At 47.9% G+C, this 17,525-nt stretch overlaps 2 protein-coding genes and 1 long non-coding RNA gene across 3 annotated transcripts in view; 2 read left to right on the top strand and 1 right to left on the bottom strand.

Annotated features, from left to right (window-relative positions):
- Nucleotides 1-8,704, top strand: part of ppp1r16b (protein phosphatase 1, regulatory subunit 16B) — a 55,081-nt gene extending 46,377 nt beyond the window's left edge. The window contains exons 6-11 of the mRNA XM_086149735.1: nucleotides 3,431-3,555; nucleotides 5,355-5,480; nucleotides 5,573-5,648; nucleotides 5,761-5,890; nucleotides 5,981-6,128; nucleotides 6,730-8,704. Of these exons, the coding sequence (XP_086005861.1) occupies nucleotides 3,431-3,555; nucleotides 5,355-5,480; nucleotides 5,573-5,648; nucleotides 5,761-5,890; nucleotides 5,981-6,128; nucleotides 6,730-7,200 (1,076 nt within the window). The 3' untranslated portion in view covers nucleotides 7,201-8,704. The remainder of the gene's footprint in view (nucleotides 1-3,430; nucleotides 3,556-5,354; nucleotides 5,481-5,572; nucleotides 5,649-5,760; nucleotides 5,891-5,980; nucleotides 6,129-6,729) is intronic.
- On the bottom strand, nucleotides 285-6,994 carry LOC147232718 (uncharacterized). The gene is made up of 2 exons (XR_015106388.1): nucleotides 6,698-6,994; nucleotides 285-1,495 (listed from the first exon to the last, which is right to left on the bottom strand). It is a non-coding gene; the product is annotated as an uncharacterized LOC147232718 (long non-coding RNA).
- Nucleotides 8,705-11,402: 2,698 nt separating the features above from the next.
- On the top strand, nucleotides 11,403-16,973 carry mims2 (mitochondrial inner membrane scaffold 2). Its single transcript, XM_086149727.1, has 3 exons — nucleotides 11,403-11,920; nucleotides 15,927-16,135; nucleotides 16,275-16,973. Exons 1-3 carry the CDS (start codon nucleotides 11,564-11,566, stop codon nucleotides 16,483-16,485), a joined length of 777 nt encoding a protein of 258 aa, XP_086005853.1. The 5' UTR covers nucleotides 11,403-11,563; the 3' UTR covers nucleotides 16,486-16,973.
- The last annotated feature ends 552 nt before the right edge of the window (nucleotides 16,974-17,525 follow it).

Below are 17,525 nucleotides of genomic sequence, written 5' to 3'. Positions count from 1 at the left end.
CACCATTTGTGGCACAGCAAGTGGAGCATTAGTCATTAGTAATAACTAACAATTATCAATAATGATCATTAGTTATCAAAGTTTTTGGTATATCATTAACTCAATAATAATATTTTGTTCGGGGCAACACCAGCATAGCTGGAAAATGATAACCCATGAGTGGAACGGTCTCAAGAAATAGGTACAATAATGATATTTTAGATTAATAAGGCGTAAGTTCAAGCACTGAGCCTGTCACACAGTATTGTCACAATATTCGCACAAAAAATACCAAGAAAATCCCCTTTTGAAATATAATAACATTTATTTGACAATCCAAGATGCCAGTGTGTGTGTGTGTGTGTGTTGAAGGATTACAAAAATGGTGGCAGCCTCAGAAAACTACAAAATGGAGGTCTGAATGCAGAACTACCAAAATGGCGGCGGTTGTAGCAGAGAAAGTAGAGAGAATTAGACCAGAGTCAAGTTTACAAGGTAACAATAGCAATGACATGGGAATACAGTGATCACCCAAGGCACAACAGGAAAACAGCGGTTACAACCCTACCACAAATCTTCGGCTTTTCCCTTCAAGGGTCGCCACAGCGAATCAACCGTCTCCAAATAATCCTATTCTCCGTATCCTCCTCTCTCATACCAATTACCTCAATATCCTCTCTCACTACGTCCATAAATCTTCTCTTTGGTCTTCCTCTAGACCTCCTGTCTGGCAGGATATATTCACTATCCCTCCTCTGCACATGACCCAACCATCTCAGTCTGGCTTATCTGACCTTCTCTCCAAAACATCTAACATGTGCTGTTCCTCTGATGGACTAATTCCTGATCCTATCCATCCTGGTCACTGCCAAAGAGAACCTTAGCATCTTCATCTATGCGAGCTCTAGTCTGCCTCCTGTCTTTTCATCATTGTAACTGTTTCTAGTCCATACAGCATCGCTGGTCTTTCCTTTCATTCTAGCTGCTAGTCTTCTATCGCATAGTACCCCTAACAATTTTTCTCCACCCGTTCCAACAACCCTACCACAAAACTGATCAATAACTCATGCTTGCCCAGATGCTAATTCTAGCCCCTTGTAATGAGCTGATCAGGGATGTGATGTTCCGAGGACGGAAGGGCCCGTTCCGATACCGATCGTGTCAGACGTAGATGGCAGGAGTGAGGCGTCCTCTGGGCGAACTACCGGGGACAAGAGACGGCTGGTGATCCGGAGACGCCGTTGGCTCTCGGAGATCTTCTGGTAGCATCTGCAGGTCCGGTAGTTGGGTTGGGACGTTGATCTTGGAACCAAGGCCTGGATCGGCGGGAAAAAAATTGTCTTTGCGTCTATAGACAGCCACCTTTTGTGCAGCTGTTAGAGCAACATTTCAGTTCGACACGCTTGGTTATAACGGGTTGATGACATCACAGCGTGCGCCTCATTGTGGTCCAATGGGTGAGGGCGCCGAGACGGGCGCCCCCGTAGTAGGCGGCCTCCCCTCTCATCCCTTGCCTCTGGAGTGTGTACCGGAGTTAACAGAAAGGTGAGAATTAGTTCATTGCAGCGTCAGGGTAGATCCTTGAAACACAGCATTCAACCTCTTTGGGTCGACAGATGGTGGTTGAATACAGAAATAGGTTGAGTTAAAAAATAAGTTTCTGTTAAAGTCTGTACACAACACCAACAACATTCATGCATTCACCCTCTCATTCACACATTGATATACATATATATATATATATTTCTCAATATTTAATAATATGTATATATATGTTATATATAACTTATGTGTGTGTGTATATATATATAAAATGTGTAGTGGGGTGTGTATATATATATATGTATATATGTATGTATGTATGTACTCAATATGTAATATATATTTATCTATACATATGTGTGTGTGTGTGTGTATATGTATATATATAATATATTTATATATAATATAAAAATGTGTAGTGGGGTTCTGCGCCACGCCACCCTACATATCTATGGAATATATTCATGAGATCAGTTATATACAGATAAGTAGATCAATTAGATAGTCGTGCATGTATGTGTGTGTGTTTGTGTGTGTGTGTGCATGCGTGCGTGCGTGCGTGCGTGCATAAGATAAGACAAACATTTGATATTTGATATAGATATTGAAGCCGGTGTGTGTGTGTGTGTGTGTGTTTTGGGAGTTGCACACACACATAGAGGGCTTTGTGGTCAGGTGAGCACAATGCGAAGGTCCCTGAACCCCAGCGGGGAAGGAGCATGGCGAGGAACCGCATTTTTTTTTTTTTTCGCCATCTAGTGCCGGGTCGTATTCTGGACGTGGTTGGAAAAAGATGGGAGGGTTTTGGGGGGGAAAAGCGGCGCGGTCTACAAGAAGAATGCAAATGAGCTGATCAAAGGGAGTGCGGCGCTGCTAATTGCTCCCATTCCACAAACACACACACACACACACACACACACATTTATGCAGAGCAGCTGTAGTAACCGTGCGTCGTTGAGGTGGTTCTCGTGCCAGAGGTTGTCTGGAGCTCAGGCCGGACCCGACTGTTTGAGTTTGAGAGGCGCAATGGCAAAAAGATGATGTGTCTCAGCCAGGAGATTCCCGCTTGGATTCCCACAGGGAGTCTGTGTCTAGCATTGTCACATAAATGAGAGGGTGAAAGGTCGTATGTTTCTATATTAAATGTGAATGGGAATGACTGAAATGATGTGTATTTGTGATGTTTAAATGACAGGATGAATTGTTGTGAATGAGAGGGTGAATTGTTTATGTCGACACGACCTGTGAATGAGAGTGTGTGAATGAATTGCGTGTGTCTACAGTACGGTCTCAGAAAACTAGAATATTGTGATACAATTACAGAAACAAAAATGTCATACATTCTGGATTCATTACAAATCAACTGAAATACTGCAAGCCTTTTATTATTCTAATATTGCTGATTATGGCTTACATCTTAAGAAAACTCAAAAGTCCTATCTCAATATATTAGAATATCATGAAAAAGGGATTTTTGTTATTTTAATTGCATTACATAAGATAAAGAACTTTATCACAATATTCCAATTTTCTGAGACAGTCCTGTAAGTGACATTTGAATGACATACACATCACCTGTGAATAAAAGGTTGTATGTCGCTATATGAACTTGAATGAGATGTCATGATTGTAATGATGTGTGTGTGTGATGTTTGAATGTTTTTGCAACATACAAATGACAGGATGAATGATTGTATGTTTCCTTATGACGTGAAAATGAGAGGGTGAATTGTTGTGTCTATCCGACCTGTGAATGAGAGGGTGAATGATTGTATGTTTCTATGACGTTTGAACGAGAGTGAACGGTTTAATGTTTCTATATGACGTGTGAACGGTCGCGTCTCTATATGTGGCCCTGTGATTGGCCGGTCTCCACGGCTGACCGCCCTCTGCGGGCCCTGATCCACAGGCATCACCCAGGAGATGATCAACGAGACCCGAGCGTCGACGGAGCGGAGGATGCTCGGAGACATCCAGGATCTCATCAGGGCGGGGGAGGAGGTCAACCAGCAGGACTCGCAGGGGGCCACCTTGGTGAGTCAACCCGCCGGACGCCGCTATTTGCTCCCTGCGCCGCTTCACCTCGTGAAGAACCCCATTGGCCGTTAGCATATCCGTCTTATTTGGTCCAAAATGACCTTTTCATCGCTCCATTTGCTTGAGTCATCATCATCATGTGATGATTTACTGTGTTAAGCTAACTAGCATGTGCTAGACATCCAGCCCACATGTGCACACAGGACGTGCGCAGCATCAGAATAAGAAAGTTTTTCTCCAAATTGAACATTTAATTCTAAATTAGTTCCTGTTTTTTTTCTTTTTTTGGCCTTTTTTAGCCCCACAAATCACCGAGCAGTTGGAGAAGGAGCTAAAACAAGGAGAATCAGTCTAGTTCCTGCAAAAGTTCTAGAAAACGGAAAAGTTCGGTGATCGGACGGCTACGCCATCTTTTTTTGGTGTCATTGGCGAACCCGGCCTTTCGTCTTCTATCAGAGAATTGCGAGCTGGCTGGAAAACAATTTTATCTTACACACACACACACACACACACACATGCACGCACGTGAGCAACCTATAATTAAAGTTGTTTATTAGTGGCGAGCGGGGCTCCTCTGTTAGCCACGCAGCTGCGGTGAAAAGCAATTAGCTCGCCATAAAATCAAAACAAAATTAAACAAAACAAAACAAAACAAAAAAAAACAAAACAGGAATCCCGAAGTGAGTGATGTAACCTCAGGGCGGTGATGATGATGATGAGGAGGAGGAGGATCATCATGGCCGCTGCCCCAGGACGATCCCGCTAAGCTTTAACCCAAAACCGCATAGCTCTCCCCGCGTCCCGTTAATCTTCGTCTCGCAGCAACGAGGACGAGCGGCGTGGGAGGGGAGGGAGGAAGAGGCCGCCTTGTTTCGAATCTTCATCAAACAGACAGCACGTTATGTAAGGTTAATCTTTTTGTTTTTCGGCCTGTATTTTTTTTTTTTGCTGCCGTTTCATCGCCCGTCGCTTTTTCGGAAAAAAAAAAAAAAAAAAAAACTCCTTGCGCCCGAGGTGATGAATGATTGAATGGATTATCCTCCGTAAAGAACAAAACAGCGCTGAGAACACTGTGACTCTACATTGCGTACATTACGGTAATCCTCCACCGCGTCGCATGGATCTGGTTCCTTCAGGTTATAGAGAGCAGCTAATGCTCTTCACCGCTGGCGAAATATCCACCGGGTTAAGGATCGTTAACAAGGAGGAACATAACGTCGTCATGGCAACCGAGTAGCCACGTCTGAGCACCCATTAACGACGCTTGAACTGCTAGGCGTGTTAGCACGTGGCCAGATGTGAGGAAACCTGTCCGCAAGCACTTCCTGTTGTAACATTTCCCGGTTTCTTGTTCGCAAAGCAGGCGGGTTCCTGGATTAAACACATAATCCTGCTCGGTCAAAACATTTTTTTTTTTGTTTAAAAAAGAGACCCCCCCCCCTCCCGTGGGCCTCAGGGAACTTGTGATGTTTTTTTATAGGCTGGGTGATGAAATGATATAAATAAAGGATGAACTGTGCTGGCGCAAGGCGCCAGGCGCCGTCCCTGGAGTTAGAGGCCTTTAATGAATTTTTGGATGAGATTCTCAACTGAAACTTGCAAAAAGCTCCAAAAGCGCCAGTTTCTGGATGTTAGGAGGGGTTCGAATGCATCCTAGAAAATGTCACCTCGGCCTAGTTTTGGCTCTCTCTTGGTCGTCAACGAATCAACATATCTGCCCCCCCTTCCCTTCACCCCCCCATCCATCTGTCCCGACTCTACTGTGCAAATAACTGGTGTTTTCTCCCCGCGCCAAGCTCCACATCGCGGCGGCTAATGGCTACGTCCAGGCGGCGGAGCTGCTTCTGGAGGGCGGAGCCCTCATGGAGCTGCGGGATTCGGACGGGTGGCAGCCTCTCCATGCCGCCGCGTGCTGGGGTCAGGTAGGCGTGGCTTGGCGCTGACACACACACACACACATACACACACTTATCCAAAATCCCGTCACCATTGCCTGACGCCGCTGCTGTTGCAGATGCACGTGGCAGAGCTCTTGGTGTCCCACGGAGCCAGCCTCAATGCCAAGACGTTCCTGGAGGAGACCCCTATCGGTATGCTGCGCGTGGTCTAATTATAAATAGTTAAAAAAAAAAAAAAAAAAATCCAAGTTATTACACGATAACTACAGCGTTGTAATAACTCAGTTATTACACAAATGTCCAGATCTGTGCGAGGACGAAGAGTTCCGGGCCATCCTGCTGGACCTGAAGCACAAGCATGACATCATTATGAAGTCACAGCTCAAGCACAAGACCTCGCTGTGCAGGAGGACGTCCAGCGCCGGGAGCCGCGGGTGAGCGCCGCCCTCCGCTGGCGGCCCCGCGCCACTGCGGCCCCTCCGCTCGCCGCCGCCCCTCTCACCCATCCCCTCTGCGCCCCGCAGGAAGGTGGTGCGGCGAGCGAGCCTGTCCGACCGACACAACCTGTGCCGCAAGGAGTACGAGACGGAGGCCATCGTGTGGAGGGGCGGCCGCGAGGAGGAGGAGGACAAGGAGAAGGAGTCCGACCAGGAGATCGTCCAAGTGGTCCAAGTGAGTCGACGCTTTGGTTCCCGCGTCAGTTGTCTCAGAGATTGTCTCCTGTGCTTACTGAATTCCATAAGTTATTCATTCATTCACTCGTTATCTATGCTAATGAGCTGGAATCGGCCGTGAAATGGGGGTCGCCTGTCAATCACAATCACACATAGGCATTCAACCGTTCACCCTCTCATTCAAACGCAATATAGAGCCATGCAACCATTCATTCTCTCATTCAAAGAATTAGAGACACAACCATCCACGTCATACAAAGACATACAACATTCACCCTGTCATTAACACATAACACGACGCCATTCATCCTCTCATTCATGTCACACAGAGACGTAAAACCATTCACTCTGTCGTTTACAGAATTGCAGACAAACACAACCATTCACCCTCTTATTTACAGATTTTTGCAGCCATTCATCCTCTCATTCACATAGCATGCATAGACATTCAACCATTCACTCTCTCGCTCACTTGCCGCATGTTGGCACACAACCATAACTCTGTCATTTCCCCAAGTTTTCCCCAAGCATTAATCTTTCCCAGAGATCAGATGCAGCCAAACTCACCACCAACATCGCCTCTCCCCTCCTTCTCTCAGGTGAAGCCAGCGGTCGCCGTGGAGCTTCCCGACAAGCCCAAGCTGCCCGCCATCCTCAAAGACGGAAAACAGAACGGCCTCATCTCCACGGCGATCAGCTCGCCGCAACAGCCGCCATCCAACGGCAGCGCGCCGTCGTCCGACGAGGACGAGGAAGGCGGCGCCGCCCGCCCAGGCCAGGAGGAGGCCTGGCCCCGAGAGCGAGCCCAGACGCTGTCGGAGCTGAAGCGGCAGAGGGCTGCCGCCAAGCTGTTGAATCACCCCTTGTTCAACGGTCACCTAGGCAACGGCTCCACGGACTCCTTCGCCGACGCCAAACTCAACTCGGACGACCCCCGAATGCCGCTGGTGTCGTCCAACGGCAGCGCCGTTTACTACACACCGGCCAGCGGCGACCCGCCGCTCCTCAAGCTGAAACAGCCGGCCGAGGAGGAGCAGGCTAAGTCACGAACCTGCTGCTGCGTGTCGTAGCGCCACCGCCAACCGGAGACGTCCCGGGCAGCGTTTGCACAGAAAAGCGTCAAGCGAAGGAAGGAAAAATCCCTGTTCCGGACTCTTATTTCTCCCCTGAATCCTCCAGGAGCGGAGACGCCTCCGGTTCCATTCCACGTGCAGGAAAAGGGGCGGAGTCACGCGCCGCGGTGTGTCGGGATGGGCGTATCCTTCCGCCAAAAGGCAAGGGATACCGTTGGGTAGCCAAAAGAGCGTCGGCAAAATCCAGGAAGTGTGTGCACGGCCGATCGCCGCTGGCCTTTGCCCTCGCCATCCGTCTCCTATTTTCATGCGTGTAGCTGATTTAAGTCGACCTCGAAAAACGGCTCGCTTTATTTATGCTCTAAATGTAATGTGTAAAAAAAAAAAAAAACAGGAAAGAAGAAGAGGAGTGTCGGTGCTCCTGCGGCTGAGTGTATTTATTATGTGGATGGAGTGTGTGGAGTGTGTGGATGCCATGGAAAAGCACCTTCTGACGTGGACTCAGATACGTCACTATAAATAACAATGTTGCGTCGTTTGTTTGTTTGTTTGACCAACCCACGGTATTAGCCTCATTAACAGAATCATCTGTGTTTCGTGGACCCACTTAAAAACTCACACACACACACAAGTTCGTCATTGGTGTTGCAGCGTCTGTTTCTCCTTATAAGGTCACATACTAATCCCCCCCGAAAAGAAATACAAATATTTACCCGTTTGTTTTTTTTGCCACCCTGTGGAGTTTCCTTGTAAACAAATATCCCGTTTTACAACATCTCCTGTGTGTGTGTGTGTGTGTGAGTGAGTGTGTGTGTGTGTGTGTGTGTGTGTGTGTGCATGTTTGAAAACAACCGAATGAAACCCTCCTTTGTTAGCGTCCGTGTTTACCCTGCCATTTTTTTTTTAAACGGGACTAGATAAGAGGCGTTCAGGGATGACGTGGAAAACACGGCAGTTGATTTACTTTTAAACATTTATTTTCCTTTTTTTGTTTTAAATTCTAAGCTTGTCCTCGTAACCATGACGTTTCCGGTTTACATGTCCACGGCCCCAACCTGCAGGAGACCGTCCTCACCTCCAGGTGGAGCTCCTGCCTCAGACGGGAATAAAATAAAAAAGCAGTGAAAAGCATGGAGAAGCCACTTTTAGAACCGAACCCGCGGCGCGGCATCGTCCCTCCTGATTGGGTAAGAAGCGCCGCCCGTCGTGCACGCCGCTTCCCCACCCGCCACCATATTTGGAGTTCCTGTGACTCTTCCGGTGTCTGTGCTTCTAGTTTTCCGAGCCTTCTTCCGAATTTTCGTCCGAGTAGAGCAGCCCCTGGTGACGGCCGCTCCATGCCACCCTCCCCCCGACCTGACACTTTTTTTTTTTTTGTTTTTCATTTTGACCTTGTCACCTTGTCAGTCCGCCGGTGCAGGAAAGCAACTACTGATTTTGTAATTACTGGAACATACTGATGGCTGCATTAACATATTTTGAATAAATTGTATATTTTGAGAATTTTACTGAGCCTCTCCTCTGCCTTACCCATCTCTCGCCGGCTCGGTTCGGAGGAAGAACAAGAAATGAAAACTATGAGTATTCCTTTTATTTCCCAAATTTCCAAAAATACTTCTGACTAAAGCGATGTATTTCGGCAGAGATACCATCTTCTAACTTTGAGTTTCAGGCAAGAAAAGAAAAAAACGCACGTCAACGTCTTGTTGGAAAATATAAGGGTATTTTTTAATTTTTTTTTTTTATTTTTTTTATTGAGACAGGGATTAAAGGGGATTAACAGATTATCGGTCAGTTTTACGCCGTTCCCCACCGACCACCCACCACCGGATCTGAGAAGCCAGGTCAACACGACAAACAAGGGGGCTAATTTGTCAAACATCTGGATCGGATTATCGCCATTATCGTGCGTCACACACACACACACACACACACACACACACACACACACTGAGGGGCCATATATGCAGAGATCGGGACAACGGCGGCTGGAGCCGGGCCAGCTGGCCCCGGGCCCCGTCCTCCTCTAGGGCCTCTTCGCTGAAGGGGGCCGAGGTGGACCGGCGCCAGAGGGGGGTGAACGCCAAATGGGTGGGGGAGGGGCCGAGTGGCGGTGATTTGAATTTGAATGAAGAAGAAGAACAGCAGGCTGGATGTTGGAGGAGCCACCTCCTTTGAGCAGGAGGCGGGGTTTAATGTGGACAGGTCACCTGTCAATCACCTGCGGAGACATCCTAGCATTCATGCTTTGGGGGGATCTTTGGATACTTTCATGGAGATACAGAGAAGTAAAGAAGTGGACTGGACTTCCTGTTACTCCTGAAGGGCAGGAATGTGGATCCATCCGGTCCCCCGATCTCGCCGGAGGGGCGACCAATCACAGCAGGCATTGGGATGAGAGGCGGGGCCGGGTCACCTGTCAATCAAAGAGTCCACGTGCCTTGAGTCCACGATTTGGAGTCTTCATGGAACCTGCTGGATTGATTTGGACTGCGGCGGGAGAACATGGTAAAATAACTCTCCAATGAGCCCAGCTGCTTTGTGTGTGTGTGTGTGTGTGTGTGTGTGTGTGCTCAGTAAAAGGTTTATGGGGCTGCTCTGAGGGCTTCCTGTCTCTTGGCCTCCCACAGCGTTGTGAGGTTCTCTGTCAGAACCTGCTTCCACTACTCTTCTTCTACTCTGTTGTAGTACTAGTACTAGTAGTCTAGTACTAGTAGTGATAGTAGTATTTAAGAGAGCAGTGCCCGCATGTGTTCAAGGTCCTGCGTCACGCTCAGCGCGTTGTTGTTCTTCTGCTGAGTCAAAGCCGGGGAAAGGAAGTGCACTGCAACTTCCTGTTCAGTTTTTTTGTTTTTGCTTTGTTCAACAAAATATCATGGAGGTAACCTCTGTCTCACACGTGACACGGAGGAAGAACAGAGGTGGGGAAACTTCTCTGTTGATACTCCTGAGTTAGAGTTTCGGCGTTGCAGACAGAAGGTCCACACTTGGATTCCCCCAGGGGGGACTTTCTGTGTGGAGTCTCCATGTTCTGCCCCGTGTTTCTGTGGGGTTCCTCAGGTTTCTCCGGGTTCCTCAAACAGTCCAAACACATAAAGGAGTTTCACTGGAGACCCTGACTCACCCAGACAAATGAATGAGAGGGTGACTTGTTGCATGTCTCTTCACTCCACCATGGGACAGACCTCCGGGACTTTAAGCTCCGGTGTGAAGTCTCCTGCCTGAAGCTGAAAGTGAGCAAGGATATGGTCATCACGCTCTCCAGCAGGCAGCACCGCCATACAGGAGGGGCCAGTAGAAACAGTGAAGGAGTACAGATACCTGGGCACTGTCCTTGACAACCTCCTGAAGTTCTCCTCTAACACTGAGGAGATCATCGGGAAATGTCACCAGTGGCAGTAACCGCTCAGAAAGCTGGGGTCATCTGGCATTGTGCAGTAATTTATATATATATATACACTTTAAATTTATTTACTTCTCTATATTTACTATTTATTTATTCATTTGTCCTTTTTAAATTTGATTCTTTGATGTTCACAATTTGATGTTGCTACCCCATGTGCCTCCCGATTGCCCCTCCGTCTGGGACAGTTTTTTCTGATTCTGATTCTGAATGACAGTGAGAGGTTAAATGTCTTGAGGGATGTGAATGAGTGAGTGAATTGTTTTATGTCTTTATATGTGATGTATGAAGGAAAGGATGAATGGATGAACAGTTTAACGTCTATATATGACGGAGTGAATGGGTGAGATGACTCTTTATGATATGTGAAAGAGTGAGTATGGTACTATTTAGACTTTCTATGACATGTGAATGACAGGATGATGAACACAGCCGGGATGTGACTAAGATGAAACAAATAAATGAGTGAGCTTTCATTGACCTTTCTTGCCAAACACAGCTCGGGATTCTGACGTTTACGACAATTTAAAAGAAAAAAAGAAAATGTCACAATCTCATGATTCAATATTTCCATGACACATGTCTAATCGTTTTTTTTAATCATTTCCACTTTTCAATGTGTAAAAACTCCGACTCTTCCCACGCACGCACAGAAATTGCACTCTGTGTGTCTCCCGGCGTCGTTCCTGCGTGGGGCCGCAGCGCCCTCCAGTGGCCGTTAAAGGAACTGCATGCGCCGCGGTGGGGGGGAGGGGGGCGTCCACTTCTTTTTGGGACGCCGTGGGCGAACTGCGCATGCGCGACTGCTGGATCACCGGGACCGCCGGACGGGGGCTGCGCGGCTGCGTGTTTATTTTAGTTTGTTTTATTTATTTTTAAATAATAACAACTACAATTACAGCAATAAGGGTGATCCACGTCCCACGCGGCCCGTGTCGGATCCACTGCCGGGCGACCATGTTTTTGCGTCGCGCAACGAGGCTGCTGCCCGCCGCGCGTCCGGACCCGGCTCTCCACGCATCGGGATCGGGAGTCACGGCCCACGCGTTCCAGCCCCACCGGTGCCTCCCCGTGGGCGTGGAGTGGACGACCGCGCATCTGGGACGATCGGATCCCCCGCGGGTCCCCGCGTCCCTCCTGTCCACGGCCGCCATCGTCGCGGGCGTCCGTGGCTTGGGCGTCCGTTGTTTGTTTACAGGTGGGGTTCCACGCTTCCACGCCGGGAGCACAAGGAACCCACGCTCATCTTCATCTTCATCCTCAGCGGCTGCAGCCGCCGGGAGGCGCGACGTGGAACCAAACGGCGGCAAGGAGGTAATAGGGACACGAGTGTGTTTTGCACCCGTGGCTTCTTTTTCCTGCAACGTGTACATGTGTGTATTATCTATTGACATAACACCACCGGTTACACAACAACGCGCGTCCCCGCGGCCCGTGCGCGGTTTACGTGACAGCTGACGTCACACCTGCTCCACTTCAAACCGCGGCCATGTTTGACCCCCCCCCCCTCTAACCCACTTCCGGAAACACACCTGAGCCGGAAGTAGACAGAAGCTCGCACGTGCCCGCGCCGCGCACGGTTGACCTATTTTATTTCTTCAAGATAAGAAGCGCTTCTCTTGAAAGAATTTAGAAAATTCCTAGCAGCCTCAAAGTAGCACCTGCTATAAATAGAAGTCTCCACGAAAAAAAAAAAAAAAAAGTGTCCACTTCCGGTGCTCCCAGACTTTTATTTTGAAGGTTCCTATCAAGGGCAGAGATCACTGAGGACAACTCTAGTCTTTAGATTCCCTTGCAAGCACGCAGACTCCTGCCGTGCACTTCCTTTCTAAAGCGCTGTGGGTTTGGTTGTCATGGCGACATAGAAAGTTACCAGTTAGCTTTTACTTTAAAAGGTAAGGAGCCGCAGGAGTTCACCTTGGCGCCGTGCTAAGCACGCTGACATTTGGTAAACATCTGAACTTTAGCGTTGGAGCTTGTTTTCCCTGTGCGGTTGGGGTTGGGTGGGGGGCCTAGCGGTAGCGCTGTGGTGTGTGTGTGTGTGTGTCTGGGGGCACAGACCCACTCCGCTGCCAAGTTCCCCCGCCGTGGGTAACACACAGCAGCCCTCTTGTTCAATTTGACCCATATTTCATCTCAATCAATCAATTCCGAGCAGCTTTCAATTGTGCAAACGTCAAGATCCCCCGCACAGCCCGGTGGACGGGCGCTCACCCCACACCCACCCGCCATGACGCACTTTTTCGTGTTTTTAGCCAGCAGTTACATTCCTCTGGAGAATCAAAATTGGCACATCTTACTCGTCTGTTTCAAAGTCCTCTTTCCTGTCAATTTCTCCGCGTGTCGTGGATATATAGAGGACTGGAGAAGACATTTCTCACAATCTCACTGTCACATGAAATGGACAAAAATAAAGTGCAAATAAGCATCAAAGTGCAGTTACATTCAACAGTAAACAAAGTACAAGTACAAAGTAGTTTCTGGACTATTGAGTGCCCCTGAATATAAGCTACACCGACAAAAAATAGTTGAAAATTACTGTTTTATTCTCCAGAAATTACAGTTTGAATTGTGAATATAAAGTACATGCAGATACAAACTGATATTTGATGGCCCTGGGTTTTTGTTTTTTATAGTTTAGTTTAAAAGCAGTAGTTTAGTAGTAAAAGTCGCATAGTATATGGACAATAGCAGCATTATAAATTCTTGACGAAATCATCTTGTTGCGGCAACTACACTTGGCCTTTTTCACCCTGGTTTCCCAATATCACCCCAAGATGTTGATATATCAATATCATATTGAGAAACTCCCTACGGGTCATTAGAGTTGAAGAAGCCTCTCGGATGAGGGGTGAATAGTTTTCAGGTGAGGAAATTCAAGTCCAGTTGCCACGACAAGAATTCTCCATGACCTGGATGACTGAGAACCTCCACAGACTGGCAGGGTGATGGTTTTCTTTGTGACCGTGCATAGTAGCAGGAGTGTAAAAAAAAAGAGGGATCATGTGTGGATATATTGTCAAAGTCCTGCAGAGGACAGGGGAGAGTTTGGTATCTGGGGAGGGATGTCGGTCAGGTTATTTCAGGTCAGCACGTGTGTTGTCGTGCCACATCGACTGGACGTGCACCCGCCTCCACCCCCAGCCTGGGAACCTGTTAGCTAACACAGCCGGCCGCTTGTGTTCCTCCGTCCCACACACCTTCTCAACCCCTTTGCTGCCACCGACCTTTTGCTTTTCAGTGTCTGAAAAAGCCCCCCCTCCCTTCCCGGCCTCCCCAATCCCTCCTCCCCATTGTCCATTGTCCGCGGGTCAGTAAATGTGTCGCCGCTCGTGGGAGAGGCCGGAGAGCCCGAAAAGTCAAGAGAAAGTAGGAGGAGTTCGTTTTGTTTTTTCGTCTCCGAGATGAGATTTTAAGACGCCCCCTCCCCCCAACATTAATCCCGAGGAAAGGCCACGTGTCACTCGGGGATTAGAAGCCTTTCGATGGGCCGTCGTCTGCGGCCGTTAGCAAACTAAATGTTTGCTAACACCCCCCCCACACACACACACACACACTTCCCTGGAGCTTGGAGCTGTTTGAGTACGCCGGCAGTGAATGACCCGGTAATAAGCAGCCGGCGGCGCCGTCCCTCCCTGAATCCACACGGGGGCCCGAGACACAGCGCTATGTCAGTTTGTCCAAATACAGACCGCCAGTAGAGTGAAAACAAAACAGGTTAGAGCCCTTGCGTGCTCAGCAAGCTAAAGTTAGCGTGCCGTTTACGAGCTCCCCCCCTTGTGGCTTCACCCTGCTCCAAGCATAGGGTGTGGTAGATCTACAGAGGCCCCGGGGGGGCGGTTAGGACGTCTCGTCGGGCCTTCGCTCTACAGGATGATAAGTGAAAGGGGTTTTCTATCTGCGAGTGGCCGGCTCGGGTGTAGCCAGAAGGGTGGTGGTGGTGGTGGTGGGGGTGATCTTATCTCCAAGCCACAGTTTTCACGGCTAATGTTCACCGTGACCCCCCCCCAACAACCCCAACACCCTTAACACCCCAGGGCTTCAGAACAGAACACAAGGGGAAGTCAGTCTTGTGAAAAAGAAGATGTGTGTTTGCTCCCGAGGGGCGGGACATTCGGCCATTCACTCTGTCACTCACATTTTATCGAAACATGCAGCCATTCACTCATTTCATTAGACATACTACCATTCACTCACCATATATAGACTTACAACAGTCACCCTCTTTAACAGGTCATGTACAAACGTACAACCATCCACTCATTAATCCAGACATACAACCATTTAGATCACCCTGTCATTCAAACATCATGTGGGGACACAACCACATAGAAACAAACAACCATTCACTCATTCATATAGACATAAAACCACTACATCTCACATCATATAGAGACATTCAACATTCATCCTCTCATCCGTCATGTAAACACATGTAACCTGCCACTGTTGTTCACCCTTTGTTCATATACAGGACTGTCTCAGAAAATTAGAGTATTGTGATAAAGTTCATTATCTTCTGTTATGCAATTAAAATAAGAAAAATTACTTTTTGATGATATTCTAATATTTTGAGATAGGATTTTTGAGTTTTCTTAAGATGTAAGCCATAATCAGCAATATTAAAATAATAAAAGGCTTGCAATATTTCAGTTGATTTGTAATGAATCCAGAATGTATGACATTTTTGTTTTTGTAATTGCATTACAGAAGAACTTTATCAACAATATTCTAATTTTCGGAGACAGCCCTGTAGACATACATAGACACCCATTGTTCACCCTTGATTCACATGTCAAATATCGACATGCAACCATTCACCCTCTCATTCATACAGATACACAACTATTAATATATTTTCAATTCATACACATATATATATAAATATTCACTACTCATGTAATCATTCATATAGAAAAAAGGAATATTCATCCTCTCATTCACATGTCTGTTAAAGTCATGCAACCATTCACCCCATATAAAACCCTTTATTTGAATGACAGTTTTCCCGGCCGCAGATCAGTCAACCGTTCACCGCTGACTTTATCAGGCAGGCTCTGAATGTGGCCCTGCTACTTTCCGCTTTTATCTCTGACCAATGAGACGCGAGGGGAAATCATGGCGGGCGTTTCCGGTGCCCTGCTGGACAAACTCCCTCATGGCGGTGCATTCAGATGACGCGTTGGTTGGAAAACTACTGCCCTGGAAATGATGTGATTACAAAAGTAGTTCCAAGTGTTAGGATCTTGTGGGCAGAACAGAAAAAAGCTCCATGGTACATTTGGGTTCCTTATTTAATTATTTTTTTCATATCACCCAGGAGGAGCTAAAAGTTAAGGAGGCCTCCTCCTCCTCCACCTCCTCCTCCTCCTCGCCCATCATGGAGCCGGAGCTGGAACCAGAGGGAGGCAAGCCCAACAAAACCCAGCAGCTGAAGAAGGTTTTCAAGGAGTACGGCGCAGTGGGCGTCTCCTTCCACATCGGGATCTCACTCATGTCGCTCGGAATGTTCTACGTCCTCATATCCAGGTAAGGACGCAGCGGCTTCTTTCCATCTGAGTAAATGTGTGCAAATGCGCGACCAAGCGCCCTCTAGTGGACACAATGGGAACTGACCCATGCATATCCCCCTCCTGTTGTTTTACGTTGCCCCCCCTCTCCCCCCCAGTGGGATAAACATGGCGGCGGTCCTGTGCAAGCTTGGCTTCAGCGAGGCCATCATCCGCTCCAAAATGGCGGCGGGCACCAGCACGTTCGTCCTGGCCTACGCCGTGCACAAACTCTTCGCCCCGGTGCGCATCAGCATCACTCTGGTGTCGGTGCCGCTCGTCGTACGCTACTTCAGAAAGACGGGGCTCTTCAAGCCCCCAGCGCCCTGACTGAGGAAATGCACCAACCCATCCCCCCCCCCACCCCAGCTGGACAAACTCCCTCACGGCGGTGCATTCAGGTGACGCGTCGGTGGGGAAATTAAAAAGGAATGTGAAATCCGTTTTTGCAGTCGGAAGAATGATCAGGGATTTTTTTTAAGCATTTTTTTTTTTTGTCAGCTCTTAAGCTCTTTCCGGCGCCGGCCTTCCACAGGCGCAGAACACTGGGTTCTCCACACGTTCCCGCAGGATGACATGGACCGGATAGGCTCTCTGTACCTTTTTATTGATTAGCTTTACTATTCTGCAGTAGTTTTGGCATTTCGCAGCAGTGATGCTCCCCTTTAAAATAACCCCACATGCTTGTTTGATTTGGTTTTTCATGTCGAAAGAGTCACAGATTTGCAGGGACTCATTTTACTTTCTGATGGACTTGAACTGCGCTCGGGAGTGATAGAAAGCGCCTCGGGCACAATAAAATCTATAATGAAATTATACTGGATTGTAATACTTCTCTGGCTCGGTGTCTCAGAGCGGTGATGGTGAGCGGGTCGTGAGACAGGGTTTGCAATATGGAGGGGATTAATATTTATCTGCACCTCGCACCCCCTAAATAGGTGAAAGCAGAGCAGAATTTAGTCATATGATCCCAGTAAACATGTCTGGGAAATAAAGGGTTTAGGCGACATCTATTGTTTTGTACCGGGGGAGCCAGCTATGGTGCCCCATCGGGCTGCAGTTCCGCTCTTTGTCCACACGGGGGCGCTCCTGCACCACATATCAAGTGCAGCTTCTTTTTCGCTCAAGTGCAGTTTTTACGAAGGGTTCTGTTTGGGGGAAAAAAGAAAAAAAAAATCAAAACTACAAATCGGCGGCCATAACTTTTTCCTCTGGAGACGTGGTTGATTATGTGGTTACTGGCTGTCAGGATGATGGCCTGGTGTGTGTGTGTGTTTGTGTGTGTATGTGTGAGTTTCCTGGAAAACTTCCCTCATTACTCCCTGACCATTTTTTAACACTCTTTATTCCGCCTTATATTTTAACACACA

This window comes from Fistularia commersonii, chromosome 7, assembly GCF_037954325.1.
Source record: "Fistularia commersonii isolate RoL2024-O1a breed Wild chromosome 7, RoL_Fcom_v1.0, whole genome shotgun sequence".
Taxonomy (NCBI): Eukaryota; Metazoa; Chordata; class Actinopteri; order Syngnathiformes; family Fistulariidae; genus Fistularia; species Fistularia commersonii.
The sequence above is the reverse complement of the archived record's forward strand: the minus strand, read 5'-3'. Positions and strand labels throughout refer to the sequence as shown.